This window comes from Falco peregrinus, chromosome 5 (assembly GCF_023634155.1).
Source record: "Falco peregrinus isolate bFalPer1 chromosome 5, bFalPer1.pri, whole genome shotgun sequence".
In the NCBI taxonomy this organism is placed as follows: Eukaryota; Metazoa; Chordata; class Aves; order Falconiformes; family Falconidae; genus Falco; species Falco peregrinus.
Genome location: NC_073725.1, coordinates 45,014,734 through 45,027,758, shown reverse-complemented (window position 1 = coordinate 45,027,758; position 13,025 = coordinate 45,014,734). Strand labels below are relative to the sequence as shown.

At 40.9% G+C, this 13,025-nt stretch overlaps 1 protein-coding gene across 9 annotated transcripts in view; it reads right to left on the bottom strand.

Moving 5' to 3' along the window:
• Positions 1 to 5,040: 5,040 nt before the first annotated feature.
• Positions 5,041 to 13,025, bottom strand: part of ARMC3 (armadillo repeat containing 3) — a 96,036-nt gene continuing 88,051 nt past the window's right edge. For 5 of the 9 annotated variants that reach the window (XM_055805274.1, XM_055805273.1, XM_055805276.1 and 2 more), the window contains 3 exons: positions 11,698 to 11,895; positions 9,063 to 9,267; positions 5,042 to 7,609 (listed from right to left, as the gene is read on the bottom strand). In XM_055805274.1, coding sequence (XP_055661249.1) covers positions 7,400 to 7,609; positions 9,063 to 9,267; positions 11,698 to 11,895 — 613 coding nt within the window. In that variant the 3' untranslated portion in view covers positions 5,042 to 7,399. Of the gene's footprint in view, positions 7,610 to 9,062; positions 9,268 to 11,697; positions 11,896 to 13,025 lie in introns of all 9 variants that reach the window. The other 4 variants (XM_055805279.1, XM_055805280.1, XM_055805278.1 and 1 more) reach the window with 3 other exon arrangements.

Below are 13,025 nucleotides of genomic sequence, written 5' to 3'. Positions count from 1 at the left end.
ATGGTTCTTCTTCCACCCAGTACCCAAAGCCTGAACAAAGCATTGAATGGACAGATATTTGGCAGCAATTGCCATAGCAGCAGCTTTCTGTAGGTTATCTTAATGGATTTATCACGCTGAACTAAGCCCTGACCATCTGTTCTATCCTCTAATTACAAATGCAGAAAAAGCTAATTCACGATTGTATCATAAAAAAGTAAAATATAAATGATTTAAGAGTAGGGTATGTCATGCTTCACACTCTGATTGGGGTAAATTGCTCTCCCTTCAATAGACTGATAACAGAGTTTGCCACTTTCCCAGCAAACAGGAATTCCTGAGAAGTAGGGCTCACCAGAACAGGTTTTATTCCCGCTCATTCATCTTAGATGTAATTTTAAATTTGCCATTCGTGTAAGTGCAGTTATGAACTTTCTTTCCTTCTCTCTTAGATGAGCCCCAGTAGGTTTATTTTTAATGCACTTTCTGATCAGGGAAAGCACAAAATCACGCTCCTTAAAAATGCCCCCCAAACTCTGCATTTCCTCCATCGCACTTTTGCTGTGATGCAGGCATGTCTGGTAGAGTCGCCCACTGGTTTTGTGCCAGTAACTCATCTTCACGGCAGTGCTCTTAGTTTAGGAGATGGGCAGAAACTGGGGGGCTGAGTGTGCATGCCTTGCTTCTTATGAATGACCTTACGTTCTTTTGTACTGCCAGTGCCTGAGCCACCGGCAGCGGGAATGGGTTAGCTGAGAGTTCAAGTTCTGATTCACTTGTGTTCTGTGGGTAAGGACTCCTGGCAGTGTCTGTCCTCTGGAAACCTTATACTAAAAAATGGATGCAGTTGAACAAGTTACCTTAAGGGGCCAAGAAGTACTGTCTTGGTCCTCTGTATTTTTTATGGGCTACATCCTCCTGCCAGCAGCACCTCTTCCTGCTGTGAGGCTTTGTGCGCTGGGTCTGCAGCAGCTTCAGTGGAGCTTTCAGCAGCCCCAAAGCTGTGATCCAGCTCACAGGGGAGTGTGATGGGGCACCCGAACACATGGCCAGCTCCCTGCAAGAGATACCTGCCTTGTGGCCAGAGAAGGAGGCTGTACTTGCTTCTTAATTTCAGTCAGGTAAGAATTACAGAGTAATGAGCAGGACTGGTGGTAAAGTAGGTGAATAGTGAAGTGGGGGGAAACATCTCAAAATAAATTTGGCATCTGGGTTTTTGGAGGCTTTTTAGGTGTGTCCCCCCCTCAGTTATCTAAAACCAGATTGTGATTTTCTCAGATGCATATGTTATTTGAAAAATAAGAAACACGTAGTAAGACGGAAGCAGTGCAAGAGACCACTCTAATTCCAAAAATTGCCTGAGGGAGTTGCAGGTGTACAGTGTGCAGTTCTGCTTTGCCTAGCATGATTTGCCTGTCTTAAACTCATTCTTTTAGCAGTACTTCAAGATTTGGCTATGATCCTTGGTCTCCAGCATGCTCCCAAGTTATCTGTTGGAAAAACTAGCATTCTGTTCTCAAGGCATGAGCTGGTTTTCCATTTCATGGAAGTGGAGCGCCCGGTGGCAGTCTGGCCAGCACACCCCACTCCCACAGGAACAGGAGTTGGAGTTTCCTTTCCAAGGCCCAACTGAGCAACTCTGGGCTGAGCAAAAACTCCTACTCCAGCTTCACATGATATAAGGACTGACTAGATCTGCAAGGACTACTACCTCTATGGGAACTTTAGGTTAGGAGCCTTTTAAAAGACAGAGTGTACTGAGTTGATGCTGCTGCTATGAATGTTTTGGTCTGTATTTGCTATGTAGGAAGAGGGTAGAAAGGATCAGAGCAGGCTCTAGGTTTTACAGAGACCTCGTTTCCACAGCATACTGCCATTCATCTCGCAGGGAAAAATACTGGTAGAGCAGGTATTGCTAGCATGTTTGTTAGCATGTTTTAATTTTCCAGTGGCAAGCAAAGACACCTTCCCAGCATACCTGATGTTCAGTGGCATTTCAGTACCAAAACCCAGCACAGACCTGACCGAAATCTGTGCTCCTGTTTACTACTGTATTTCTGTGGTCAGCAAATACACAGCAAGTGGCAACAGCACACTAAATTGGTGGTGGCCCGTTTCTTATCCCTCCTCTATCCCACAGTAACAAAAGCTGCAGACTATAATCCCTGTGTAAATACCCGCAGATTTCTGACCAGAGGTTTTGCTCTGAAGAAGGCACCCTGGCCAGCGGAGCAGTGTACTCCTTGGCACGTGTAGCACTGCATCCTGAACTCACCCTGCATTTCATGTTAGTTGTATTTTAGAAGCATACCCCGTGCTACTACACAGTGCTTGGCTTACAGAAACTGCTGAGATAGACCCAACATAACGTCTGGCCCAGTGCTGCAAAGCCCCAGTCCCTGTTAATTCCTGATACTTAGATGTTTTGTCATCGGGAATTCCTGAAATTTAATACCTGAATAGCTCTAAGCTCATCCAATGTTTGGTCTTATGGCCCTTGACTTTTTTTTAAATATATTTATACCTAAGGGCCAGCCTTTAGTCATCTAGCTCTTTCTTGGGTACTGCAGCTCCCATTACCAACGGGCGATCTAGGATTAAACTCACATTAGAACTCTACAGCAAGAATATCGTAAAGAAATCAGCACTCACAGCATGTGATTATTCTGTATGAACTACAGTTGTGTCTTGAGAGTGCCGTTTGTCAGAGAATACTCTAATTTTCCAACTTTGGAAATTAGATACCACTACCAAAATCTCTTACATCTTGGGACACTGAACAGACCTCCACCTTTTCATAATTTGTTCCCTAATGTCAATTAAAACCAATGACTTGATGTTTTGAAAAGCCTTTTGACTCCTGAGTATCTTTTTGATACCTGGCCTTTAAGGAATCTTCTTTCAAACTCTGTGACTAAAAGCATCTTGTTTAGAGAAGTGTATATTAAAGGAATATATATATAAAAATATATATATAAAAGTGTATATAAAAAAGGAATTAAAAACATGCTATGGCCTGGGTTTTTTTCCAAGTCCTTCTTATAACTAGGAAGCACTGCTCATCTGTAGAAAGATGTGTGCTGATCTTGGTTGGGATTGAGTTCATTTCCTTCATAGCAGCTGGTACGGGGCTGTGTTTTGGATTTGTGCTGAAAACAGTGCTGATAACACAGAGATGTTTTAGCTACCACTGAGCAGTGCTCACACAGCCCCAAGGGCTTCTCTGCCTCTGCCCCGTCCCCCCGCAGCGAGTGGGCTGGGGGGGCACAGGGGGCTGGGAGAGGGCACAGCCGGGACAGCTGACCCCAGCTGACCAGAGGGACATTCCGTGCCATATGGTGTCATGCTCAGCATGTACAGCTTGGAAAAAAGAAGGAAGAGGGGGGTGTTCAGAGTGATGGAGTGTTTTCCTAAGTAGTGGCTATGCGTGATGTAGCCTTGCTTTCCTGGAGAAGGCTGAACCCCTGCCTGCCCATGGGAAATGGTGAATGAATTCCTTGTTTTGCTTTGCTTGCACGTGCGGCTTTTGCTTTACATATTAAACCGTCTTTATCTCAACCCACGAGTTTTCTCACTTTTTCTCTTCCAGTTCTCTCCCACATCCCACCATGGGGGAAGTGAGCGAGCGGCTGCGCGGGGTTTAGTTGCTGAACAGTGTTAAACCGTGACAGGATGTAGGTTAGAAAACACAAGAGGTGAATATCAGAAACAGTAAGACAACCTAGGGACATCTGGAAGCAGCAAGAGAGAGCAATAACAAAGAAACAGGGAGCAGTAAGTCTACAAGCCATAATTTAGATGCGGGACCAGCATGCACTGAGGTGTCTGGTTGGGTAGTCAGCTCAGCCTTTCTTGCAACAGAAGGGTGAACTGGTTTTGGAGCAGTTTCTGTTCCACAAGAACTTAGCACCATGTTTTAAAGCAAACTTGCACAACGCTGGCATCACAACAGGGAAAGAAGTTTCACACTGTGGAGTCCATGGAAGCGTTTGTCACTTTTTGAAGTTTTGTGCAGCATGGATGAGGGAGTGAGAAGCAGCACTGAACAGCTCTAAAGCTTTAAGTAGACTGGAAGAGGTTTGCTCACAGGTAGACTTCCACACAACACTTAATGGCACTGCCCTTTCTAGAAGAGTCTTTTGCTGAAGAGCCCTTTTTGTCTCTTATTCTAAAATAGGCAAGGCGATCTTGCACAAACGAAGCGTTAGAACTGCTGAAAGACAGGGTCAAAGAAACCCTCTGCTGTGCTCACTTGCAAGGTAGGACTAGAACAAGGACAGCCAGTTGTAAACAGTATCTGCATAGGTGGGTATAGCCTGGGCCAAGGGCTACATGAGCGACAGGATCTGCTGCCTACTTTAACATGGTTGCTTTTCTCCTCCTGCTATATTTTGCCCAACATTTATCCCACTTCCAGCAAAAACTGGTTTCAGTTATGGTTTCTGTAGATGGCATCTCAGCGTGTCAGTGAAACATCAATGAGCTGGAAGAACTACCTGGTTCATTAGCATGCAAATAAGCTCACTCCTTAATGCGAGAAAAGCTTTTACTCGTTCATTGTGTCTCCAATACAGTAATTTCTTCCATGTCCTACATTTTTATAGGTCAAAGTATAGACATGTGTGCATGTCCCTCCCTCTGTGTTTCTGTCATTTCTGCACATACTCTACCAGTACCTGAGCTCTAAATTCTGCCCGGGTGATAGTGGACAAGGAAGGGTGGATATTCCAATATTTCTGATACCTTTCAGTGTTGGAACTGCTGTTTGTATAATAGAAAAATAATTAGCTCATTAAGAGGGCTAAAGAGCTGTTAATTTACCTGCAAATTTCTGCTGTAATAACTGTACTAGTAAAGAGTGTGAAAAAATCATTCAAGTCCACACAGCCGTATTGCAAAGCCCGTGGCCAAATGCTGGAGCAGAGTCCTTTGGTCGTTCCCCTCTGTGCTGCCTGGGGAGAGGTGCAGCTGCCTGGGGGGAGAGGAGACACCTTGGCACAGCTGTAGTGGTAGAGGGTTTGCTTTCCAGCTGTGCCAGCAGGTGGTTGTAAGTGCTTAGTGACTAGAATATATCCTGGCCATTAGGTAGCTCAGACTGTTTTGTTCACGCTTAGGAAGGCATCAAGCCTGACTCCCTCTATGTCCTGGCTGACTGATCTCCCTATTGAACTATGCAGAAGGAAATGAACTTATAAAAGGAAATATGAGGCTCTTCCACACCTGCTCCTTAAAAGAAGGTAGGTGATCACTTCACTCAGGCATGGCCCAAGCCGAATGGTGTATGCTGGGCATGTCCTGGGAATATACACTGAGCTCAGCCCTGCAGAAACCTCTGAACAATTTATTTTCCAATTCAGATCTGGAGTGAGTGTGAGCTGGGCTGCTCTTGCCAAGGCTGGGGGAATTCTTCACCAGGGCATGGGCACAGCTACAGGTCCCTGGGAAGCATCAAATAAAAAAGCGTGGCATCTCTTGACTTACTTGACAACTTAATTGCAGTTTTCAAAGTCACAATTTGGGATTTAAGTGTTTATATTCTACCTAGATCTTATTTCTAAGACCCAAGTTCATTACAATTTTGAAGTGACAGAACTCGGCTAATACAAAGTTAAAAATTGGGAGACATAAAACATCCATCGTCCAACACTTCTGGATCATCAATTTCTGCATTATACAAGGTTGTGTAGTATTTTTTAAAAATTTCTTTAGCTAATCCTTTTATGTAAAGCAAGCTTATATGTCTAGACTAGAAGTTTCCCCATTTTTATTTTTATAAACATAGATGTTTGTCTTTTTCTATATATTTGCTTTTATTGGAAACAACAGAAATTTTTTTTTTTTTCCCCAAGACCACCTCAAACAGAACAAGTCACACTTTAACATTACGGTTCCAATACAAAATAAAGAAATTCCAATGTAGGAAAAGTACACAAAATGATAGCTAGTATGAAATTAATTCTTGTTTTGCTTCCCTTTACCACACTTTCAAAGTTGCAGGTGTCTATACCCAGTCATGCCTGTCAGTGACAGCATATGACTTTTCATCAGTCCCCAGCCAGCGACACAGCAGTGCTAAGAAACACATTCTCACCTCCCGCTCAGTTCTGCTAGCATATCATGTATTTTGTGTTTCCAGAGCTCTTTCTCATTCTGATGTCTAGAGTACTGCTGAACATTAGGTAAAAAAATGAACATGAGGCCATATAATTAAATTTACAACAGAAAGATAAAATGTTCCCCAAAGGGCTACCAGAAAATCATGCTGCATGTCAGAGGAGGAAGGAGGGGGAGTGGTGGGATCATGCTCATAAGCAGTAATGAACACAACAGATATAAATCTCCTCAAACTAAAGCGAACTATACAAGTGACTGTGCTTATACAAGCATTAAAAAACTGAAAGAACACGGAAGCCAATTTTTTTAATCACATTTTTGGTGGCCAGAAAGTAAATGCCTTGTTGTTGGCTTTCTGGTCTTCTGAAATTCAGTTTCGCACAATGTTGTCTGCATTGGCCTAACTTCTGCACAGGAGTTTTCCCTCAGTTTTCCACAGTAAACTCATTTGATACTGGTGCTCCCTGAAATACTCCAGCACATTCTTGACAGTTTCACCAGAAAATGTTTACTAGAGTGTTGTAGTCAGTATTTCACCTCTCTTAGATGCACCACCACACTTCGGCAACACCACGTTACCCAAGGCTGCAAGAAAAAAAATTCCCTGTCTAAAACTGCTGCCCTTCTCAGAGTCCACTTTATCTTCACGTGAAAAAGAAAGAATATAAATGGAGATTGCAAGCAATAACTTATCAATCATCTGTCTTCCCTGTGCCAGGACAAACAGTATTTACTTTCATCCAGAGTATGTTATTATCTGTAATTATTAACTCTGCCAAGTTCCAAGAAATATAAATGGGATGTTTTCTACAGAGGCTGAAAGTATACTGTTATCTTAGTTCTTCTAATTCTCAGTTCATGGGTTATTTCACTCTAAAAAATTGCCCAGTTGCTTTTGGTGACTTGTTATTTCACCAGATGTCACATTTTCTTGCTTCATGGACATGTAATTCTTATAAATGTACATAGGAGTTGAAAGAACATAAGGGAAAAAAAAGAATATACTGTATTTTGGAAATAATTTAAACCTATGTAATAAGCATTAAAATGTTAACACATACCAAATGTTCTTGATTTACCAAATTTTAATCTGTAGTTTTACAGTTTAGTCTTAAAATAGTACCAAAACCCAAACAAAATTTCTAATCATTGAAGCTGGATACTAAAATATGTTTGATTAAATGTTTAGGACAAGATACCAGATATGTTTCTTTTTGATAGCTCAACCTCAAACCCCTTATGTTTCATAAATATAGCACTGCAAACATCTTTAGAATCGTTATTTTGGTGAAATTTGTCAAGATGATTAAATATTTTTGTACTGATCTGCCTCTGCACTTCCCTGTTTTATTAAAAAGCCTGGTGCAAACATTAGATCTACAATATACTCGTGAGGAGGAAGCAAAAGCCCAGCTATTCCTTGAGGGGAGTCATCAACCAATTTAACTTCATTCCAAGCTCTGTTATACTTGCCACGAACTAAACTACATCCAATGCCAATTCTGTCTGCTATCACCTAAAAAGGAAAGAAAAAGGAGTTAATCACAGTGAATACATGTAGCTTCTGTGATATACATCAGGGCCAAAATATGCTTAAAAAGAAAAAAATACCTGAAAGGCCAAAAGCTTTCTTGAAACAGACTTTGTAAATCTCTACGTGTTCCACACTGCGTATCTTTATTGTTGGTTCTGCTTAGAAAGTGTAGGCTTTTAAACGTTATTTCTACCATCTTCTATGCACAACATGAAAAATACTCACTTCAACTCTTTCCAGACACTGATACATTTGTTTATCAGCCAGTCCTTCAGATCTCAAATGAAGTGTAACACACACAGTACCTAGCAATGCTTTTTTCTAGTTGGAAGACTTCTTTCTGAATAACACTTTGAAGAATTGTCTATTCAAGCAATGAGGTGTAGGTACACTGCACGTATATAGCTAGTATGAAATATTAAGTGTAAAAATATAACATTTTTATCAGTGTAAACCTAGGACTGCTGCTTCACTCCAAAGTACACTCCTTGCTTTTCAGCCCTGCGAATGTGGGAAGCAATGAAATGCAAGGCAAGCGTCTGCTAGATGAAACACCTGCCTTTCCTCTGTGCTGCACTATCACTGACAGACCTATAATGATTTCCAGCTACAAAATGCTTTCTCAAAATGCATCTGCTGTGAAGCAATGAAATCCTGAAAGATTTTTAACTTGTTACAAATGGACAAGGATATCCATTGCTTGGATTGCTGTGGCTGTAAGAGATTACCTGTCCCTACAAAGGTTTCCGAGGACAGTGGAGGATAAACAAACATCAGTGCTGCTTCAGCACAATTAATTCGTGCCCTCAAATCTCCACAAAGTATGTTGGGAACTTTCCTAGGTCCTTCCCGCTTAATGTGCTAGGCCCTTGCTTCTCTTTTCCTTTCCATCCAAGAAGGAGAAAAGTCCAGCGACCCAACAGTCAAGGAAAAGGGATGGGACAGATAAGCAGGCTGCAGGAGCACCTCTTCACATGAAGACAAAAGAAATGAACTTTCCCAGTCTAAGACACTAGACTATAAAAGCTGGTATATACTATCACAGAATACTGGATAGATACCAAACAAAAATCATCCCAACAAGTTTACATTTGTAGCATGGAAAAAAAAAAGGAAGCCGCATAATTCAATACTTTACAGTTTACAGAAAATGTAAAATGTTTTGACTCCCAATCAAATATTTTGGCTTTTTGCCATTTATCAAGTATTCTGCTGATATCACTTAAGACAATTTAATGACAACAAGAATGTTTACAGAAATATTCTGGCTTTCATTCACTGGGAAATCAACTTTGCCGGTGAAAAATGACTTCTAAGTGTATACAAAAGATTTTACATGGCTATAAATATCACATAATACTGATGCAAGTATACTTTAGTTTATAATATCCATTTAAAATCAGTATGTTATGTTGTAAAATAAATGTTAACATACCTTGAAAAGTAAAGCTCTGTGGTAGAAGGTCCCTTTTTTGACTTTCCCAATAGGCACAACATTGCATTTCAGTTCAAATTCTATTTCACTTATGTGAAGTTCCCAGCTGAAATCATGTAGTTTGTCTCTTTCAATTGGGCCACCCATCTTGTCTGCAACAAGCCTGTTCCAGTGTATACCAGGATCAATTGCCTCTATAATTCCTCTTATATTTATCACAAAATGTAACAAAATGAAATGTATACCAAGCAATAAGTGAATGACATATAGGTCTTTAATACTTTTGCTATGTTTGCTTTATTTTTTCTGTAACTGGTGTATATTCAGTAACTGGTATTTTAAATACACTCACCGTTAAGTACAGATAACCATAACTCAGGGCATTCACATTTGTCACAGACTTAAACTAAGGTGCAACAGCTGTAAGCAGAGATTCTGGAGAGGTCTAGTACAGACACAAAGTCCTCAGAGAAAATCATCAGTAACAGTGTAACTACTGAGGAAGTAGTTAAGAAGCTAGTGTTCATCTTTACAGCTAACAGATTATGTGAGCCATGTATCACAACCGCCAGCCTTACCATTTGTCTGAAATAGTAATAAAGGCATGAGAATATGTATGACAAAAATAAAGCCATAGGTAATGATCCCAGCATAAGAAAGCACCTATATCCATAAAGGGTACTTCAGCTTCTGCATGTGCTTTCTTACATTGAAGCTAGTATTTGAGGGCTGAGAGGTGCGTATTTATGCATTAAAAAGAAAAGAAGAATGGCTCAGTCACGGAAACAGAAGATCAGAACGCACAGTCTGTGCAAACACTACCAAAAGCATGTCCTTGGGTGACTCTGCACACACAGGATGAAGCCCTGTTCTGTAAGTCCCTACCTCGTCGTACACCCCCCTTCACCTCCCCTGTGCGTGGTCCCTGTACGTAAAGACCTTTGTTTGTCACAGCGCCCTCAGCCACAGGCACAAGTGTTACTGAAGGCTCTCACTCCGGACAAGGTGTTGCAGAGCAGACATGGGAATCACAAGCTACTGCTTCACACAGGGAGCTAAAATCCGTGTGACCACCTCTGCAGCGACTGTGAACAGGTTCTGTCTGCACAAGTACACGCACGGCAACCTCAGCGGCCTTAGCTCTCAAGCCTAGCCCGAAGGAGGTACTGGTTGCACCAGCGTGGGCACAGGGAGTTATCACTGAGCAGGCTAGACGTGGTGTCTTGAAGTTGGGAATTACTGGGTGAACCTGACAAAGTGGGGGCTCTCAGCAGTCACTTGTGCTGCTTGTGCCTACAGCCAGCCCTCAGGAAGGAGAGCTGGCCTTCTTGAGCCTACGTGCACACCACTCCTGGCTACGCACAAAGGTGTGCCACGTTGGTTTAAAAGGCGACAGCCAGCACTCCTGCCCTGGCTCCCTCCCCAGCGAGCACAGCCTCGAGCTGCCAGGCTGCTGCTGCTGCCTCCTCCTCCCTATTCAACACATCTATTCAGGCAGCTGCTTGGAATGCAACATAAACATAAAAATCTTCACAGCAAACATTCTACTTAAATTTCCCATGATTGTTTTGCTGTGCTGTGTGTCTGCAAGTATTTCACGGGTGTGTTTGAAGAGCGGTTTTGAAAGAGCATTTTATGGATTTCACCTTGAGGAAGACAGCATGATTTATACACAGCTGGATAGTTAAGGATGAGTATCTGTCCTCTCAAATTTTGCAGTCAACAGAAAAGTCATTCCGCATATCACATTAAACCACTTCATTAAAAATGAGAGTAGAAAAAAACAAATTTTGTGAGTCTCAGTGGGATCTGATGGCAAACTCTCCACTTTCAGGAGGCAGCAAGGAAACTGCTAAGATAGTAAAGGTTAAACTAAGGAGAAGATGAAAGCAGGCACACTGCTTGGAGGTGACAGTGATTGGTGCCCAGGCTGAGCAGTCAGTGTAACTAATGAATCACACATTGATAACAATAGTCTGTACATGCACCATTGCAATATCCTGGCACTATTAAATCATCAGGATGTTAATTACAGTAGCATCTATAAACTACATTAGAAAAATGTCTCATGCTTTTGGCTCTTAGGAAAACAAAATACAAGACAGTTCCTGTCCTGTGGAGTTTCCAAGTCAAGAAAGGCTTCCAAGGCAAGAAAGACTGTAAGAGAAAGAACAGTCATGGTACCTGTAAGTTGCAACAGTCTCAACTATGAGGTTAGGGTTTTAGCTTGGGCACTCAGGCTCTGTGACACCTGGGTCTCTCCTGCCCTGTGATGATATAGATGCCATATGCAGCTGATGTGTTCATTGGAAAGGATCAGCATAGGTATATAGATGTGAAAAAACCCTGAAATTGTCCATACGAGTATTTCCAAGATGAGAAATTTATACCCTTCTGTTGCAAGTGATATTTATTAAAAATATTTTAAAAAAAGTTAAACTAATTCCACCAAAATTAGAAACAACAAGCTTAAAATCTGAAATCATGTCAAAGTTCTGGACAAAAGCTGATCTGGATTCCAATTAAGGATGGGGAAAAATAACAAATTTGGAAAAGTTGTCGTTGGGTGAGAAAACGGTTATTTTACCAATTCAACTTATCTGCGTTATTTAAGGAAATATAATTTGATACTCACTGTGCAAGAGCCACAACCTGTTCCCGGGTGGTAGTTAGTGGTAGAATTATCTTGGAAGCATTATTAATGTAATCCAGTAAAATGAAGTCAGGTGGTGGTAGCCATTGTGAATTTTCTAGTTTTATTTCATCCTGGACTTTAGGTGTAATCTGAATAACTTCTTTTGATTTTTCCTCTTCTTTTTTCCCCTTACTTTTCCTTACATAGAAAACAACAGACACTTATTCAGAATACTGTAATCTCGAAAGTCCAAGAGGATATTTTAGACAAATGGATTTGGAGGGGAGGTAGGAGAAATCTTTTCTCTTGATAATCAATACTCCAAAATCTACAAAGCTGACAAGAAGACTTGTGGAACATGCCTTTAGGAGATGGCTAGAAACCAACTGTCAATAGTTCCACATTAATATTGCTTTAAATTCTAATTTTGTTTTTGTCTATGACTCTGATATGCCTTTCCCATATATGGATTATCTGGGGGAGAAAACACTTACCTATATACATACAGAAAACATTTGTAAACAGTTATAGTTTGGCTCCATATGGATATAAACTAAAAATCATGAACTCCAATGAGTTTCTACTTGATAGAAATCTGGACTTAAAATAAAGAAACAAATGGTATCAAGAGCATGGCTGAAATCTTGCCAGGACACACCAAGCAGTAGACTCTGCAGTTGCAAGTCCATGTGCTTCAAGCATTATGCAAACTGCAACATGGCTTGTCGGATGAAGAATTTATAAGACGTTTGTGTTTTTGCTGACTTTTTTTCATAGTACATGCTACATATTTCACTAATGTTCAGGATTTGAAAGATGACTATGATCCTGAAGAGGCATCATAAGCACCTAGCAGAAATATAAATTAAATGCTTCTTTTGCTTAGATGGAACACTGTGCATTTCACAAGGTATGTAGCAACCATAAAATCAGTATCTTACCAAAGGTATCATTAAGATCTATGCAATCAGACAGTTTAGGACTTTTCAATTGTGGGAGCAGATGGAACTTGTGTTTTGTAAGCATTGTATTTTTTTTCAGCATAGGTCCTGAATAATTCTACTGTGAAATATGACTTACTTTCCTTTGTTTAACAGTTCTGGCTTATTTTTTTTAAACCCATAATACTTCTGGGCATTCTTGGAAGAAAAAAATAATAGAAATAATGGACCACTAGAGTACATGGCTCCAGGGCCAACTATCATTATTGTATGTTCTTCAAATTATTCTTAAAATTTTTACAATGAACAGCACTCTTAAGAGGGAAGGCATTAGACAAAGCAGAAGGGCATATATCATTATCAGTAGTTTAATTCAAGCAATTTGTC